Consider the following 19,517-nt stretch of genomic DNA (forward strand, 5'->3'; position numbering starts at 1 on the left):
GCCGGCCTGGGACCTTAACTTACTTCTTTCTCCCTCATGGGTCTTCCTTTCGCAGCACTAGCTTCCTGCTTACTTCTCTATCTCTCCTGGAAGGTTGCCTTCCTAGTTGCCATTACCTCAGCACATGTTTCTGAGCTATGGGCCTTCACGTGTGAGCCACCATATACAATTTTCATCTCATAAGGATAAAGTTCAGCTTAGACCTCATCCAGCTTTCCTACCAAAAGTTGTATCCTGTTTCCATGGCAGCCAGGATATTTTCCTGCCCGTTTTCTACCCAAAACCAATCTTAGGGAGCAGCAGCTGCATTCCTTGGATGTCAGAAGGGTGCTCACCTTCTACATAGATCGAACAAAACCGTTCCGCAAGACAACCCAGTTGTTCGTCGAACGAAAGATGCTCTGGTTTCTTCCCAGTGGATATCTTCATGGATTACTTCATGTATTTGCTCTTGTTATAAAGTTGCAAATGTCCCTCTGCCTACTGTTACGGCTCACTCCACAAGAGCTCAAGCCTCCTCTGCAGCCTTCCTGGCGCATGTATCCCTCCAGGAAATCTGCAGGGCTGCCACATGGGCTTTGGTGCACACCGTCATGTCGCACTATGCCATCGTCCATCAATCTCATGATGATGCGGCCTTCGGCGGGGCGATTCTTCAGTCTGCAGTACCGACTCCGACCCCACCTCCAGTGTAAGGCTTGGGAGTCACCTAACTGGAATTGATATGAGCAAGCACTTGAAGAAGAAAAAATGGTTACTCATCCTTTTTGTAACTGTTGTGCTTTGAGATGTGTTGCTCATATCTATTCCACTTCCCCACCACCTTCTGCCGGCAAGAAGGAGCTGAAAGGGCGTCGGGTGAGCAGGGTTGTATATAAAGCGCCATATCGGCACCACTCCAAGGGGCTCCACAGCCGGCCCGATTGGTACTGCTACGGAAAAGTTTCCGACATCGTGCACATGGCACGCGCACACCTAACTGGAATAGATATGATCAATACATCTTGAAGAACAACAGTTACAAAAAGGGTGAGTAACTGTTTTTTTTCAATTTTGGGCAAATAACCTGGATTCAGCATCAGCCTTCATTCCATCCATACTGGCGTACCTGCTGCATTTGAAATTATAAGGACTCTCTAGATCATCGTCAAAGTGCACTTGGCAGCTATTTCTGCACACCTTGTGCTAATTGATCATAAGACTGTACTTACCCATGATACAGCTAAGATTTGTGAAGGAACTAATGAATGTTTACCCTCCAGTCAAAGAACCAGCACCAACATGGGACCTCAACCTAGTGTTTATTCAGCTTGTGAAACCTTCCTTTGAACCTTGGGGAAATGTTCCCTATTTCACTTTTCAATTAAGACACCTTTTGTTATAGCAATCACATCTGGTAGAAAAGTAAGTGAAATACAAGCTCTCATGGCTGATTTGTCATTCATGACAGGTTTCAGAGTAGCAGCTGTGTTAGTCTGTATTCGCAAAAAGAAAAGGAGGACTTGTGGAGCCTTAGAGACTAACCAATTTATTTGAGCATAAGCTTTCGTGAGCTACAGCTCACTTCACTGGATGCATTCAGTGGAAAATACAGTGAGGAGATTTATATACACACAGAACATGAAAAAATGGGTGTTTATCATGCACACTGTAAGGAGAGTGATCACTTAAGATGAGCTGATTTTTTCCACTGAATGCATCCGATGAAGTGAGCTGTAGCTCACGAAAGCTTATGCTCAAATAAATTGGTTAGTCTCTAAGGTGCCACAAGTCCTCCTTTTCTTTTTGTCATTCATGGTTTTCCACAAGAATAAAGTGCCCTGGAGCACCCCTGGAAAAAAATTAGTGGGTGCCCACTGGTAGGCGGTTCTCCTTCCCCCACTTCCAGCGCCTCCCATCCATTGGCGGCCCTGCCGTTCGACTCCTCCCCCTCCATCCCAGTGCATCCCACCTGCCAGAATCAGCTGTTTCCTGTCATGCAGGAAGCTCTGGGAGGAGTGGGAGGAGCGGGGAGGGGGCGGGAAGAGGCAGGGTGGGAGTGGGGACTTGGGAGAAGGGGTGAGAGTGGTGGCGGGAAGAAGTGGGATGGGGTTGGGGATTTGGGGGAAGGGGGCAGGTGGGAGCGGGACCTGGGGCGGAGCAGGGGCTTGAGCAACACCTGGGCCCAGAGGAAGCCGGCGCCTATCGTCCCCATCCTAAATTTCTTCCCCAAGTAGTAATACCATTCCATCACAACCAGGAACAGGAGGGACATGAGAGCACTCCAGTGAGTACTTCTGTGAAACATTCTGCCATCAGTGTGGCACCAGCTGTGCACCCTATGAATGTGAAAATGTAGAGTCCATCTTAAAAGAACTCCAGTTACAGCGAAAAACCTTAATTTAGCAATTCACTTTTCCAAGTGTGGAATGTGGCCTCAGAGACAGTGCCTCCGGGCTTTCCCCTTTACAGCCCTGGTTATGTCTTTTGAGGTTTATTTTGATGTGCCTGGTTTACACCAAACACCTCTTTCTCTTGGCCTTTCACCAAATTCATTCAAGGCCCTAGTTAATCTGGTGGCTAAACAGTTTCATTTCCTGCTTTCCTGTCCCACCTTTGTTGCTTACCCCACCCCCAAATGGTACGTTGGAGGTAGACTTACTGAAATGAGGATTTTCAACCCACATTTGAAATCCTCCACCCCATCCTTCAGATGACACACACTGTTGTTGGAAGAAATTATTTTAAATTGCTAATTAATCTGTTCTAATGTTTATAGTCCCTAATCCAAGGTGTTTATCTAGCAGACAAATAATTTTCTGCTTTGCTTCTGAGTTTAAAGAGATGGGAGTGTATGTAACTCTTAGTCTGTCTTCACTCGAAACACTGCAGCTGCACTGCTGCAGCACTTAAGTGTAGACACTCACTGAGGCAAAGGGAGGGGTTCTCCTGTTGCTGTGGTAAATCTTCCTCCAACAGGCAGTAGCCAGTTCGACCAAAGAATTCTTCCATTGACCTAGAGCTGTCTGTCTGGGTTTAGGTCATCATAACTACCTAGCTGTGCCTTTTCCCACACTCCTGAGCAACATAGCTGGGTTGACCTAACTTTAGACTTCTCTTGTCTTACCCAATATAGAGCAGAAGTAATGTTATGAATAAGGCTATGATTTAGTCACAGAGGTTGCGGAAGTCATGGAATCTGTGACTTCCAGCGACCTCCGTGACTTCAGCCTGCGGTGGTCGGAAGCTGCAGGTTCCCCTGCCACCCGTGGGGGCAGGGATCTGCGAAGTACCCTGCTGCCTCTGGCAGCTCCTGGAGCTCCAAGCCGATGCAGACGGGGGGTACCCCCAAGCTCCTGGCCACTCTAGGTGGTAGGGGCCCCCAGATCTGCCAGTGGCAGAGGAACCCCTGACCCTCCGGCTGCTGCAGGCAGTGGGAAACCCCGCAGCTCCCAAGCGGCTGCCAGTGGTGAGGGAATCACCACCCTGCCAGTGGTGAGGGAACTGCTGCAGGGGAACCCCTGAGCTCCCCGCTGCCCTGGGCGTCTGGAGCCTCCTAGGGCCTCCTAGCCCCTGTGCAGCTGCCCCACTTCAGGCAGTGTGGGGACCTGCAGATCCCCATTTTGTCAGGGATATTTTTAGTAAAAGTCACGGACAGGTCACGGCTTCCGTGAATTTTTGTTTTTTGCGTGTGACCTTTTACTTTTACTAAAAATGTCCATGACAAAATCTTAGCCTTAGGGAGGGTCGGCTCTAGGCACCAGCAAAACAAGCAGGTGCTTGGGGCAGCATTCCGGCGCCTGCTATGCCGCCCCTAGAAATGTGCCCCCGCCGCCCCAGCTTGCCTCCACTCCGCCTCCGCCTGCTCCCCTGAGCGCGCCGCTGCCGCTCTGCTTCTCCCCCTCCCTCCCTGGCTTGCCGCACACCTGTTTCGTGTGGCAAGCCTGGGAGGGAGGGAGGGAGGGAGGAGAAGCCGAGCGGCGGCGCGCTCGGGGGAGGCAGCGGTGGGGGAGCGGAGGCAAGCTGGGGTAGGGAGCGGTTCCTCTACCCCCGCCCCGTTACGTCCTGTGCTCCCCCACCCACCCTCACTCACCTCCACTCTGCCTGCTCCCCTGAACACGCTGCCTCTCCCTCGCCTGAGACGGAGGTGGGAGAAGCGGAGCAGCGGCGTGTTCAGGGGAGCAAGCAGAGCGGAGGTGAGCTAGGGCGGGGGGTGGGGGGGAGCCACAGGAAGCAATGCGGGGGGAGGAATGCAGCACGCCCGGAGGAGGAGGCGGGGCCGGGGATTTGGGGAAAGGGTTGGGAAGGGGCAGAGTTGGGATGGAGCCAGGGACAGGGAGGGCATGAAAAAAAAGCGGGGGCAGCCAAAAATTTTTTTTCTTTGGGCAGCAAATATCCTAGAGCCGGTCCGGGCCTTAGGTATATATTATTGATGGATTATAGTCTGTTTGGTGCAGGAAATGCCATGCTATAACTGGTTTGAGAAGAGGGGGTACCATATTTATGAAAGAACTTGGACTACTTCAGACAACCTTTGTGCTTGCCCTTGTACGTGTATTTGTCACTAACCACTGTGCTTTATGAATAATTTGTACACTTGACATTTAGGTTCTCTCAGCTGAAGGGCCTGAACCTGTCCCATAATATGCTGGGGGAGCTTCCTATATTGCTGTGTGAGATCTCCACTCTGACTGAACTCAACATTTCCTGTAATGGGCTTCATCACCTGCCAAGCCAGATTGGCAACCTGTTCAAGTGAGTTATGTGACTTTTGTCTTGGCGCTTAAACACCTTTCATCTGTGGTTATAGACTTGCCCTCTGTCTTGGTTTGAGTGCAGACAGAGTAAAGGCATCACTGGTGAGACAGGCCCTCTTGCTCTGTGACCCTTACTGAGAGCCCAAGAGTGCCTTTCACAATATGACCCAAGGAACCCTTAATGCCAGCTGACCAGTGTGTTACAGAAATGTCCTGATTCTGGTACGTACATTCTGGTGCACCAAAAGATGTTATGTGAAGGCTTACATGAAAGCCAGGATCACACTGGTTATTAACCTAGTTGTGAAATGTATGTACAGATACTGTGTAAGGAGTTGTGTATATATACACTGAAAATATATTCTTAGAGTCTGTATTAAGGAGTGAATCACTAGCAGGAGTGAAAAAAAGGTTTTCTGTCAGACAAGAGTAAATTAAGCATTATAAATGGATGCCCATTTACATGCAAAGTTGTCAAAGAGACATGAAGTCAGCAGGGAAGGAGCACACAGGAAAAACAAGTTACAGGTGGTTATACAGTCTCTGAATACAGGCAATGAACTATGGGGAGTATAGGTAGAAGGTAAAGAATACACCCTCTTATTCTGGACCCAGGAAGTAAACAAGCAGTGCGTTTACATTCATGAAAATGGCATCTCACCAAACGGTGGTTGAAAATGCTGCAGATAACTTTGGTGGTGAGGTAAACTTTAGACAGAAAGCTAGCTTGTTAGTTAAGTTTAGTTTCTAGAAAGCTTTTGTTGTTTTGTTGTATATGTAACTCTTTGCTTCCACTTACTCACTATCGCTTGAATTTTTGATGATAAACTTCTTATTGTTTTCCACTATAAATATGGCCGGGTCTACATTACAGAGTTAGGTCAATATAAGGCAGCTTACATCGACCTAACCTTTTAAGTGTCTACACTACAGTGTTGCTCCTTCCCATGTAAGTCCCTCACTACAACGACTTAATTACTCTACCTACACAAGAGTTGCAGCACTGAGGTTGATATAGTTAGAGTGACGCAATGTTTGTGTAGACACTGTGTTACTTACATCACCTGTCAACTTGGCACCAAGCTCCCAGCTGGGAGCCTGGTCTCTCAGCCTGGCACTGGGAGCCTGGCCTCTCAGCCCCACACACTGTCCCCCATAAGTTGGGGCAAGCGCTCCTGGTGAGCATGCACACCACCGACAGAAGGAGGGTAGTGTGGACATGAAAAATAGCAGTAATTACTGCAGTGGCTGTACGTCGACCTAACATTGGTAGACTTAGTTGTCATCATCAGAAGAAAGCTCCGCACTGACCAGGACACACCAACTCAAAGCCGCACCAAATTCTGCCATAACAAGAGATGCAAAACCTGTAGGCGTATCTCCACTGCTATGATGATGAACACAATACACCTTTCAAGATACATGGGTCCTGCACTTGCCTATCACAATGTGTGGTGTACCTTATCCAGTGCATTAAATACCCCATTAACAAGTGTGTGGGTGAAATGAAACAATCACTATGCTGAAAGACAAAAACACCAGATCACCTGTGGGTGAACTGTTTTCACAAAGCAATCACTTCGTATCTGACCTGTCAGTCCTCATCCTTAAAGGAAACCTTCAGAGTAAATGTGACAGTGCTGGGCAACAGTAGCTGTACCAACAGTCTGATAACTGGATCACCAATTAAATCACCCTGGGGTAAACCTGAGGGGCAAAACTGTGTCCAGTTGAGCGATTGGGGATGGACTGGAGAGAGCTACAAGGCTAATTAACCCCAAAAGTAGAAAAGGTACAGAAAGGAAGTGCCAAGTGGGGGGAAGAGACTGAGAAGCTTAGAACATAAGAAGAGCAATACTGGGTCAGACCTGTGGTCCATCTTGCCCCGTATTCTATCTTCCAACAGTGGTAAAGGTGCTTCAGAGAGAGTGAACAGAACGGGTAATCATCAAGTGATCCAGCTCCTGTCGCCCATTCCCAGCTTCTGGCAAACAGGTTAGGGACACCTCAGAACATGTTTGGCATCCTTGCCCATCCTGACTAATAGCCATTGATGGACCTAGGCTCCATTAACTTATCTAGTTCTTTTTTTAACCCTAAAAGAAAAGGAGTACTTGTGGCACCTTAGAGACTAACCAATTTATTTGAGCATAAACTTTCGTGAGCTACAGCTCACTTCATCGGATGCACACGAAAAGCTTATGCTCAAATAAATTGGTTAGTCTCTAAGGTGCCACAAGTACTCCTTTTCTTTTTGCGAATACAGACTAACACGGCTGTTACTCTGAAATCTTTTTTAACCCTATTATAGTCTTGGCCATCACAACATCCCCTAGCACTTGAGTTCTACAGGTTGACTGTTGTGTGAAGAAATATGCTTCCTTTTGTTTGTTTTAGACCTGCTGCCTATTAATTACATTTGGTGACCCCTTGTTCTTGTGTTATGAGAAGGAGTAAATAACACTTCCTTATTTACTTTCTGCACACCAGTCATGATTTTATAGACCTCTATCATATCCCCCCTTAGTTGTTTCTTTTCCAAACCAAAAAGTCCCAGTCTTATTAATTTTCCTCATATGAAAGCTGTTCCACCCTTTTCTGTACCTTTTCCAATTCCAGTATATCTTTTTTGAGAGGGGGTGACCAGATCTGAACACAATATTCACGATGTGGGCGTACCATGGATTTTTATAGAGGCAATATGATATTTTCTGTCTTATTATCTATCCCTTTTTAAATGATTCCCAACATTCTGTTAGGTTTTTTGATTGCCACTGCACATTGAGTGGATGTTTTCAGATTAACTATCCACAGTGATTCCATGATCTCTCTCTCTTGAGTGGTAACAGCTAATTCAGCCCTCATCATTTTATGTGCATAGCTGGGCTTATGTTTTCTAGTGTGCATTACTTTGCATTTATCAACATTGAATTTCATCTGCCATTTTGTTGCCCAATCACCCAATTTAATGAGATCCCTTTGCAACTTTTCGCAGTCTGCTTTGGACTTAACTATCTTGAGTAGTTTTATATCATCTGCAAATTTTGCCACGTCACTTTTTACCCCTTTTCCCAAATCATTTATGAATATGTTGAACAATACTGGTCCCAGTACAGACCCATGCGGGACACCACTATTTACCTGTCTCCATTCTGAAAACTGACTGTTTATTCCTACCCTTTGTTTCTTATCTTTTAACCAGTTATTGATCCATGAGAGCACCTTCCCTCTTATCCCATGACAGCTTACTTTGTTTAAGAGTCTTTGGTGAGGGACCTTGTCAAAGGCTTTCTGAAAATGGATTACCCTTGTGCTTGTGCTCGTTGACCCCTTCAAAGAATTATAGATTGCGGGGGCATGATTTCACTTTACAGAAACAATGTTGACTCTTCCCCAAAAAATTTCGTTCATCTATGTTTCTGAAAATTCTATTCATTACTATAGTTTCAACCAATTTGCCTGGTACTGACGTTAGGTTTACCTGCTTGTAATTGCTTAGATTGTCTCTGGAGCCTTTTTTAAAAATTGGTTTCACATTAGTTATCCTCCAGTCTTCTGGTACAGAAGCTGATTTAAATGATAGGTTACATACTACAGTTATTAATTCTGCAATTTCACATTTGAGTTCCTTCAGAACTCTTGGGTGAATACCATCTGATCCTGGTAACTTATTACTGTTTCGTTTATCAATTTGTTCCAAAACCTCCTGTAATGACACCTCAGTTTGGGACAGTTCCTCAGATTTGTCACCTAAAAAGAATGGCTCAGGTTTGGGACTCTCCCTCACATCCTCAGCTGTGAAGACTGATGCAAATAATTCATTTAGTTTCTCCGCAATGGACTTATTTTCCTTGAGTGCTTCTTTAGCATCTTGATTGTCCAGTGGCCCCACTGGTTCTTTAGCAGGCTTCCTGCTTCTGATGTACTTAAAAAAAATTGCTGTTACTTTTTGAGTCTTTGACTAGCTCAGGAGTGGCCAACCTGTGGCTCCGGAGCCACATGTGGCTTTTCAGAAGTTAATATGCAGCTCCTTGTATAGGCACCGACTCCGGGGCTGGAGCTACAGGCGTCAACTTTTCAGTGTGCCGGAGGTTTTCACTGCTCAACCCCTGGCTCAGCCACAGGCCCTGTCCCCTCCCCTGAGCCTGCAGTGCCCTCCCTCCTTCCCCTCTGAGCCTCCTGCACACCACGAAACAGCTGATTGGTAGGGAGGGGGAGGCACTGATTGGCGGGGCTGCTGGTGGGTGGGAGATGCTGGGAGCGGGGTGGGGCAGCTGATGGGGGGCTGCAGACATATTACTGTGGCTCTTTGGCAATGTATACTGTTAAATTATGGCTCCTTCTCAGGCTCAGGTTGGCCACCCCTAGCTGTTCTTCCAATATCTTTTTTTGGCCTTCCTAATTATATTTTTACACTTCACTTGCCAGAGTCTATATGCCTTTCTATTTTCCTCAGTAAGATTTAACTTCCACTTTTTAAAGGATGTCTTTTTTGTCTCTAACTGCTTCCTTTACTTTGTTTTTTAGCCACGGTGAAATCTTTGGGTCCTCTTATTATATTTTTTAAATTGAGGTATAAATTTAAATTGAGCCTCTGTTATGGTGTCTTTAAAAAGTTTCCATGCAGCTTGCAGGGATTTCACTTTTGAAGAGTCAGAGCCAGGAGAGATCTCTCAGTGGGATGATACCTAAGGAGTATATGCTATTGAAAATACAGAGTTGCACAAGTTTGTAAGGGTGGAGGAGAGAACACTGTAAATAAATTGCACAAAGGGTGTTTGGCCAGAAGTAGGTCTTTGAGTGGTGTGTGGCTAGAAAAGAGGCAGTAGTGGGGTGATGCCCTGTCACAATCACTTTCAAAGCCAAGCCTGGGAGCTTACATTCATAACTTTACTAGACCCTAACAATCATGGTCTTAATAAAGACACTGGATTTATGGCTTATTACAACAATCTGTAACTCGCTATGTCCTGTGACTGTGGAGGTGTTAACTTGCCACTTCACCTGGAAAGGGCTTTTACAATATGCGGTAACTACTTATGCTAAATACTCTGTGCCACCTGATATTTATCTGTGACACTCTGGCTATGATTGCACTACAAAGTTAAGTTAACTTAAATTAGGTCGGCGATCATCCATTGCTGTAATTAAACCACTTTTGCATGTCCAGGGAACACTCATTGTGTTGGAGGAGTGCATCCACAGCTGGTGCTCTTGCATTGACAGAGAGAGCAGTGCTTCAGACTGCTACTGATCAGTTTTGAAGCAGTTTGGAGGTGGAAAGTCCATTGTGGGGGTTGCAGTAATGCAAGTGTACAGGGCCATTAGTTGCCTCCTATTACAAAGGACTGTGACTCTGGGCAATGTGTGGGAAATAGTGGATGGCTTTGGGGCAATAGATGGCATGCATATCCCCATTTTGGCCCCAGACCACTTTGCGATGGAATACATCAACAGAAAGGGCTACTTTTCTAGGGTATTGCAAGCGCTGGTGGATCACCAGGTTGTTTCACCAACCTCAGCGCAGGGTGGTCAGGGAAGGTGCATGATGCATGCATCTTCAGGAACACTGGGCTGCATAGAAAGCTGTAAGCAGGGACTTTCTTTCCAGACCAGAAGATTGTAATTGGGGAAGTGGAAATGCCAATTGTGATCTGGGAGACCTAACCTACCTCTTGCTCCCGTAGCTCATGAAGCCTTACACCAGAAACTTTGACTGTAGCAAGGAGCGCTTCAACAACAGACTCAGCAGATGCAGAATGACCATTGAACGTGCCTTTGGCAGATTAAAGGGTTCCTGGCACTATTGGCAGGTTAGACGTCAGTGAGGAAAATATTCCCATGGTCACAGCAGCCTGCTGTGCTCTGCATAACACTTGTGAAACAAGGGGGAAAAGTTTCCGTAGGGGATGGAGGCTTGAGATGGATTGGTTGGAAGCTGCTTTTGAGCAGCCACATACCAGGGCTGTTAGAGGGGCTCAACAGGGAGCTGTTCAAATCAAGAATGCTTTGAAGGAGAATTTTGACAATGTGCCCCAGTAATATGACTTTCTCTAATGAATTGAGCCAGGCATTGCTTTCTTGCACTGTAATGTGAGCCTTATAATGATTGCTGTGTATGCATTAATTTTACTTTGCAAATGCAGTGATTACTGTTATGTATTAATTTCAGCAGCAACCACCATGTGCAGTAGATCAATAAAGATTCATTTTCTTTCTATACGTACACTTTTATTTAACAGCTATACAAATATTTCTATTACCTACAAGAGACATGACAATGAAGAGCACTTTTTACAATGATGCTTTCACAGCTGGGTGTATGTCCAGCTGTCATTGTGAAACATGTTCCTGGGTGGAGTGCATTGACTACTGCGACGGACCAGGAACACGCGAAGAATGGGGTGTGGGGGGAGTTTGGGGAAGGCATAAAAGGCGTTTCTGTTTGGGTTGCAGGGGGAGACAAGCATGGATGTGTTTCACCTGCAGCACAATCAAGGACCTCAGCAAGTCCAGTTGGCCCTCAAGCAGCTGTATCCTCCACTCCAGTCCGTTTCCTCTCCTGGCTATTCATTCTCAATTTTTCATTGATAGCCTCTCTCAATGCTCTCCGCTTGCTATCAGCAGCATCAGACAATTGCAGCACCTCCCTGGACATGTCTTCCTTACTCCTCCTGTTCATGTCCTTATCAGACAGTGCCGTTCAGCTGGTGTGCAGGAGTAGACCCTCAAGGATGCATCTGAAAAAGCTAAAGAAACAATAAACGGAAGCACTTTTATGAGTGCACTCACAGCCTTGTTTCTTTTCAAGTTATACCACTTTCTCACTTTCCTATAACAGGCACACAGCACAGCGAGAGCCCTAACCATGGTGGGTTTGGCACAGGGGGAAAGAGGCAAGATGGGACAAAGGGCGGGTGGGTTTCAGAGTGAGGTGACTACAAATGTCTAGGGACACTATTCTGATTACTGGCACCGTTTTCCAAAGGCAGTGGTGATAGAAGCTGATATCTCGCTCCTCAGGGTGACCAGGGATGCAAGGGTGCAGTCCTGCATGGGTGCAGCTGCAGGCTGAGTCTGTATGCTGCTCACCTGTGTGCTGCTTTGGCGCCTGTAGAAGTAATTGCCGATTAGCACAGCAAAGTTATTGCGGGGGAAGAAATAAGGTAGCCCTCTCAAGGAACCTTTGGCAGAGGATTGCAGAATACCTCCATGAAAGTTTCCTAGAAATCAGTATGGAGAATTGCTGGCACATCCCAGTGTGCATCAACAAACTTTTCTGTCGGGTCCCCTCTGTCTAGGTTCACAGGGAGATGAGAAGCAGATGCAAAAAGTGCTACTGTTGGTTATATCTATTCCTCTTCTATCCTTTGGAAAAAAAATCTAGCTCTACCTCATTTCTCCCTACAGTATCAAAGTACAATGAGTATTTACTGGAGCTCCCCTCTTCCGCATGAGGCATGCCAGAGTGCTGGGGCTGCCTAAACCCCTCTGGAGTTAAAAAGAGATCCTGGCTTGCCACGCCCTCAGACATCTCTGTTGCCTGTCCCCCATCTTCCTCCAACTCCACTTCCTTGTCTACCACTTCATCCTCAGGATTCACTCTGCTGCTTCCAGCTTCCCCAAAGTATCCACAAGGGTCTTGATGGTGGAGGTGGGGTTGCTGAGGATGGCATGCAGCTACTTGTAGAAGTGGCATGTCTTTGGCAACGCACCAGATTGGTGATTGGCCTCACTTGCCTTCTGGTACACCCTGCCTCAGCTCCTTGATCTTTGCACAGCACTGCTGCGTGTCCTTCTCGTACCCCTTAAGCTCCATGCCACAAGTAATTTGCCCATATGTATCAAAATTCCTATGGCTGGAGCAGAGCTGCAACTGCACAGCCTCCTCTCTGCACAGATCTGACAACTCCAGTGTACTCAGGCGGGAGCGTGTTTGCTGCAGGTACCCACCATTTTCAGCTGGGACAATGCTATGTGAGCTGTCTACATTGTGCAAACAGGAAGAGGAATTTCAAAAGTTCTGGGGCTTAAGTGGGGAGGGACGCATGCTTATGTACCTGGCTGCAGAGCAGCGGAGTTCAAACCAGAGCGGTCATGATGGGCATTGTGGGATACTACCTGGAGGCCACTTAGGGTGACATAAGCAACGCAGTGTTTACACTAACTTCATTGCAAAAAGCTCTATGCTTCTTGTCCAGGTGCTTTTATTATGTCGGCATAGCAGGAGAGTTAAATTGGCAGGAGGAGCATTGCAGTGTCTACACCTCCACTGTTTTGTTGACAAAAGCTGACTTTTGTTGACAAAACTGTTTAGTGTAGACATGGCTTCTGAGAACCTTTCCCAGAGCTGAAGAAGAGCTCTGTGTAAGCTCTTAAAACTTATCTCTTTCACCAGTAGAAGTTGGTCCAATAATGTTACCTCACCCATCTTGCCTGTCAAATAAATACTCTACAGTACTCTATAGTTATTCTTTACAGTTACAAAGTAATTACACAAAAAGAAAAGGAGTACTTGTGGCACCTTAGAGACTAACCAATTTATTTGAGTATGAGCTTTCGTGAGCTACAGCTCACTTCATTGCATCCGATGAAGTGAGCTTAGAACACAAGCATATTAGCTGAATAATAAATAATCATGTAATAACCTTACAACTCTAGAAACAAGTCACAGTTAGCTACTGGAAATAATAATCAAGCTGTAATTAGCCAGTGTATAAATTCACTGACAATGTTAAACAGGTGACTCAATTCTCCATCCCTGAATGTTTCCCTTTTTCCCTTTGCCTGCCACAGTCTCCAGATCTTATGTCTTGATGGAAATTTCCTCACATCTTTGCCAGAAGAGTTGGGAAACCTGCAGCAGCTCTGCTCTCTCGGGCTTTCCTTCAACAACTTCAGTGAGGTGCCAGTGGTCTGTGAGAAACTCACTGCCTTGGACAAACTGGCCATGGCAGGGAACCAGCTGGAAACCCTGAACCTTGGGATGCTGAACAGGATGAGCCACATCAGATATGTGGATCTTAGGTAAGTGGACTCTAGCTGCTTGAACATTCCATCAGCAAGAGTGCTCCTCAACCCCACTTAGAATCATAGAATCATAGAATATCAGGGTTGGAAGGGACCCCAGAAGGTCATCTAGTCCAACCCCCTGCTCGAAGCAGGACAAATTCCCAGTTAAATCATCCCAGCCAGGGCTTTGTCAAGCCTGACCTTAAAAACCTCTAAGGAAGGAGATTCTACCACCTCCCTAGGTAACGCATTCCAGTGCTTCACCACCCTCTTAGTGAAAAAGTTTTTCCTAATATCCAATCTAAACCTCCCCCACTGCAACTTGAGACCATTACTCCTCGTTCTGTCATCTGCTACCATTGAGAACAGTCTAGAGCCATCCTCTTTGGAACCCCCTTTCAGGTAGTTGAAAGCAGCTATCAAATCCCCCCTCATTCTTCTCTTCTGCAGGCTAAACAATCCCAGCTCCCTCAGCCTCTCCTCATAAGTCATGTGTTCCAGTCCCCTAATCATTTTTGTTGCCCTTCGCTGGACTCTCTCCAATTTATCCACATCCTTCTTGAAGTGTGGGGCCCAAAACTGGACACAGTACTCCAGATGAGGCCTCACCAATGTCGAATAGAGGGGAACGATCATGTCCCTCGATCTGCTCGCTATGCCCCTACTTATACATCCCAAAATGCCATTGGCCTTCTTGGCAACAAGGGCACACTGCTGACTCATATCCAGCTTCTCGTCCACTGTCACCCCTAGGTCCTTTTCCGCAGAACTGCTGCCTAGCCATTCGGTCCCTAGTCTGTAGCTGTGCATTGGGTTCTTCCGTCCTAAGTGCAGGACCCTGCACTTATCCTTATTGAACCTCATCAGATTTCTTTTGGCCCAATCCTCCAATTTGTCTAGGTCCTTCTGTATCCTATCCCTCCCCTCCAGCGTATCTACCACTCCTCCCAGTTTAGTATCATCCGCAAATTTGCTGAGAGTGCAATCCACACCATCCTCCAGATCATTTATGAAGATATTGAACAAAACCGGCCCCAGGACCGACCCTTGGGGCACTCCACTTGATACCGGCTGCCAACTAGACATGGAGCCATTGATCACTACCCGTTGAGCCCGACAATCTAGCCACCTTTCTACCCACCTTATAGTGCAACAATCTAGCCGGCTTTCTACCCACCTTATAGTGCAAATTATACAGCAAAGGAAGCTGTATAATTGCTCTAGCATGTCTTAGGAGGCATCCTGGGTGGTTGTGTTCTTACTGATATTTTCAGAGCTTGGGAAATTCCACTTTGGAGGGTATGTAAGAGAAAGGCAGGCTAACTGTTCTGTGGCTGAGGTCACTGAGCACTGACCAGTCCTCTGGTGTTCAGCGCTGCTGCTCTGCTACTCCTTAGTAGGGAACTCACCAGCTCTCCTGGCTTTGCCTCACTTGCTTCTCTGGAGATGAGACAGTTACTGATTTCTAGCCTGTAAATTCCTGCAGCAATGGTCTGCTTCATCCTTAGAAAACATAGTGAGACTTCTGATCATAAAAGACATAAAAATCTAAGAGACATAAAAATCTTATAGCTGAATTAACATGTATGGCAAGTGCCTTCCCAGGTTCCTGTGTGACCATGCACAATACTGCTCTCTGTCCCAGAACCAGGCCTTCCATCTGCTAGCCTCTGGAAGCTGCCCTCAGCATCTCCTGACTGTTAAAGGTGTTCAAAAACTGAGTAGAGCCAATAATATTTAATTCAACAATGAATAGTGGGTGAACAGACATAGGGACTGCTTCTGTCTGTACCCCTCCCAGAAAATCCCCCTTCACCAGAACCCTTCCTCTACCTCACTCACCCCCCCAGTCCTCTATCCTGGGTTTGGTCTCCAGACTCCCCCACATCCCTCCTTTCGGTGCAGTCTCCAGCCTGTCTGTTTTCCACTTCTCCCTCCTGCCATCATTAACTCTGTCCCCACCTCCCCCCCAAAATAGAAAACCTTTCAGTGTTCTTTTCTCTGATCCTTTATCTCTTATCTCTGAGTGTTTAGGCTGAACCACCTGTGGAGATTATCTGTTGACAGCCTGGAGGGGAACAAATCTGTGACCCACATGGATTTGCGAGACAATCGGCTGACTGACCTGGATCTGAGCTTCCTTGGCAGTCTGGAGCAGCTGCACTGTGAGCGGAATCAACTAAGGGAACTGACTCTGAGTGGCTTCTCCCTTCGGGCACTCTATGCCAACACCAACTGTATGTCCATTTTATCTCCTTCACCTGCCTGCTCCCTCCCCAGACCCAGGGAGAGCCCTTCTGTCATCCCCCCCCCCTCCCGAAACATAGCTACTCCAAACACAGGTTGGCGGCTCCCTAGAGTTCAGCCCTACTCTCAATATCCTGTGGAGCAATAGCCACTTCAAAGATGGAAACTGTAGCAGCCCAAGGGGTTATCCCACAGAAGCTTGTTCTGCATCCTCTGTTCGGTCCGGAAAGGGCCTCTCCTCTCCGTATTAGTACTGTTGATGGTGTAGTATTTTATTTACTTGTATTACAGTAATATTCAATCAGATCAACACCCCATTTTGCAAAGTGCTTCACAGACAGAGTAAGAGGCTGTCTCTTCCCTAAAGAGTCTGCCATCTCAGTTAAGGTTATCCAATCAAGAGTGTGTAACAAACAGAAGGAGAAGGAGGCTAAGAGTAACAGACATGGGAACATGTGGCTGCATGGGCACATGCCCAGCTTTCAGTTTTTAAACTTATAAAACAATAGGTGCAGTTTTTAGGATCTTAATGATATCTGTAATCCCCACTGGACACCTGTATAGCCATTATTTCTTGCTGCCAGGGATGTCTTGTTTCAGTAACATTGCCAAATGTGCAGCTGGATGCTTCATACTAAATCTAGCTGAGTCCCTTTGCTGAGTCTGGGTTGAAAAACAGGAGTCTTTGTAGTTTCCAGACCGAACAGCAGCAGCTCACTTTACGCATAGCAGCCACATGTTTCTGGGATCTATACTGTTTTACTCCTAGGTTTGAAGGGGGCTCTGGAAGTCTGGTTTAATCCCTTGTAGTAGCTTTGGTGTGAGCATGATCTATGTGGCAACCAGTGGCAGCTGGTGACTTTTTTCACAAGTGAAGCACTTATCAGAAAGTCTCACAAATTCCAGTATACATTGTCGTCCTTGTAGTCATGATCGGACGTGTCTACTCTGCCCTGTCAGACTATCGCAGTCTCTCCCTTGTGCTTGCAGGGATTCCATGTCATTGGCCCCATGGCGATGCCACAAGCCCTTTGCAGCTTTGCTGTCACAGCCCCGCTCCCTTGCTCACCAGCCAGGAGTGTAGGAGCTGTCCCTGGGCAGGAACTGTTGAGCAACAGGGTGGCTTCCCCAGTGGCTGGGGGCTCGTGTCCTGGCCAGGATGACTGCAGCCTCCCCTGTGCCCTAGTGTCTTGGGCCCCTCTGCCATGCAGGGAGCCCCCTCTGCTGTGTCAGTGCTGGGAGGGATCCCCCTGCAGCCCCGCTGTCAGAAGTTACCTTAATTGCTGCAGTCCTGCCGTGGCCTCACCAAGCCATGATTACCCCTGCAACACCCTTATAAAGTGACTCCTGTGCATTGTAAGTTGCCATGGTAATGAGGCAGCTTCCTGAGGCACCAACACCTGTATCATGGTTTGAACCTCACCTGCCGCTCTACATTTTCTGGCATTGTTTCAGTGTGGATATGGAGAGAGTAATGTGACAAATTTAAATCAAATTATAAGACCTTCTTGTAGACTTTTGTTACTATCAATGAACATGCTTAGCTGTCCTTAAGCATCTCTCTATATATACAAAAATGTAGCTTTTGGGAATTAGCTTCTCAGTATTTTAGGCTGTGCCTCATTTGCCTAGGCTGATGAGCCTTCCAATGAGTACAGCCTCTTGCAGCAAAGTGAACTTTCCTGACTTGTAGAACTCACTGACCCTTCCCTCTAGTTCATCATGCTTTTCACAGGGAGAAAAGGACATGGAAGTGCATTTCAGTAGCATCTTATAATAAGTGTTACAAATGGAAGGATGTCCGTGCAGATTCTCACTTTAGTCTGTGGCATTGTTGTTGAAAGTACTGATGTTGGGTTGTAACAAGAATGATAATTTTTGTTTTGCCATGTTCACTAGCCGTCCAGAGCAATCCCGCCTCTGGTCCTTTGATTAAATGATCTATGCTCTCAAGTTATTCTCATTTTTCTGCTGTTCCTGTGAGTGAGAACAGTTCTCTTGCTGCCCTTTGTGCTGCACTGCATCATACTAGAGACAAGAATCCTATAACCACCGCAGTAGAAATAATAATCTCTTGGAACACAGTTTTAGAGAAATATGTAGTTCTGATACCTGAGGAGAGAAGAACTGCAGCCTGGCTCTTCATACCATGGGCTTTTCCTGTCTGCAGTTGCAACAAATGTCTGTCTGAGCACTAGAGATTTTCCAGCCCTATCTGGTCATCCTGAAGGGTTGACACTTGATATCTATCCTAGTATATTTCTGGGAAACAGTGTTTGTGTCTCTGCTGTTCCCCTTCTAGCAGCCTGGACTCATTACTGTTTCCTTTATTTGATCAGGTCTGATGACTGTAAATGTTTATCCAGTCCCTAGTCTGCTGACCTGCCTAGAAATCTCCCGGTAAGTGGTGACACACAAAAGAATACAAAGTGAAATCCTGGGGGGCCTGGACCACTTCCTGCAGATTCTCTGGAATCCAAGTCCTGGGCCGCGTGTATTGAATGACACAGGCACTCTCTCTAGGCTTCTTGGGAAATTACAAGGAGAAACTTGATCACTATCAAATCTGACAGGTTTCAGAGTAACAGCCGTGTTAGTCTGTATTCGCAAAAAGAAAAGGAGTACTTGTGGCACCTTAGAGACTAACCAATTTATTTGAGCATAAGCTTTCGTGAGCTACAGCTCACGAAATCTTATGCTCAGATAAATTGGTTAGTCTCTAAGGTGCCACAAGTACTCCTTATCAAATCTGAGTTTTGTATGGATCTATCAGAGATCTTTATGTAGTGACTGCCACTGTTGCACGGGATCTGTCTCTTCAAAGACTTCTGCTCTTGTATCCCTGAGAGGATGCTTAGTTGGATTTTTCTGTCCATTCAGTTGACTGTTCATTTTAAATGCCATTTTGTTATTTCAGGCCTTTTCCATCCCCAAAACTTGCCTTCAGAAGAGAAATCTTTGTTCCTTAGAGCTCAGCCCCATAGCATGCCCTTCCCCCATGTGCATGTTGGCTTCCATGGGAATTCTACTACAATTCAAGGGGTCAACATAAATTCCAATGCCTGAGTTTTCGTGCCTTTGAAGCTCTGTTCATGTAGGAGGTGAATATGCTTCTGGAGTTAAACACAGCAGTGAGTGGAGTGGGCTTGTTGTACAGGAAAGTTTTGTCAGTATGCTGGTATAATTAAACCAGCATGCATACCACTATAACTGCCTATCAGGGATTTCTCTTTCAGAATGAGAGTGGGTTTTTTCTGTTTACTTTAAACCTCTTCCAAAACAATTTTAGCTATACTGCAAAAAGGCATTCTGGTACTGGAGTAAGTGTGTCCACAGGAGGAGTTATACCAGTATAACTATCAGTTTAATTCATACTGTAGCTTTTACCAGTATACCTTTCCCATGTAGACAAGCCCTTAGTCCCATTTCCTGATGGTGTTGGGAGCTTTCAGTTCATCAGCTGATTTCTCTGAGTTCATGAAGCAACTTCTAGAATGTCCAAATATTCCTCTTCCTGCCTTC

General features: G+C 46.3%; 1 protein-coding gene across 6 annotated transcripts in view; it reads left to right on the top strand.

The window, feature by feature from the left end:
* Positions 1 to 19,517, top strand: part of PHLPP2 (PH domain and leucine rich repeat protein phosphatase 2) — a 143,512-nt gene that overhangs the window by 64,847 nt on the left and 59,148 nt on the right. For all 6 annotated transcript variants that reach the window (XR_012154557.2, XM_073308382.2, XM_078848154.1 and 3 more), the window contains 4 exons: positions 4,588 to 4,734; positions 13,533 to 13,763; positions 15,783 to 15,985; positions 18,335 to 18,395. Coding sequence is in view for 5 of the 6 variants with exons in the window: in XM_073308382.2 (XP_073164483.1) it covers positions 4,588 to 4,734; positions 13,533 to 13,763; positions 15,783 to 15,985; positions 18,335 to 18,395 (642 nt within the window). In the remaining variant the exon portion in view is untranslated. The remainder of the gene's footprint in view (positions 1 to 4,587; positions 4,735 to 13,532; positions 13,764 to 15,782; positions 15,986 to 18,334; positions 18,396 to 19,517) is intronic.

This window comes from Lepidochelys kempii, chromosome 12 (genome assembly GCF_965140285.1).
Source record: "Lepidochelys kempii isolate rLepKem1 chromosome 12, rLepKem1.hap1, whole genome shotgun sequence".
Lineage (NCBI taxonomy): Eukaryota > Metazoa > Chordata > Testudines > Cheloniidae > Lepidochelys > Lepidochelys kempii.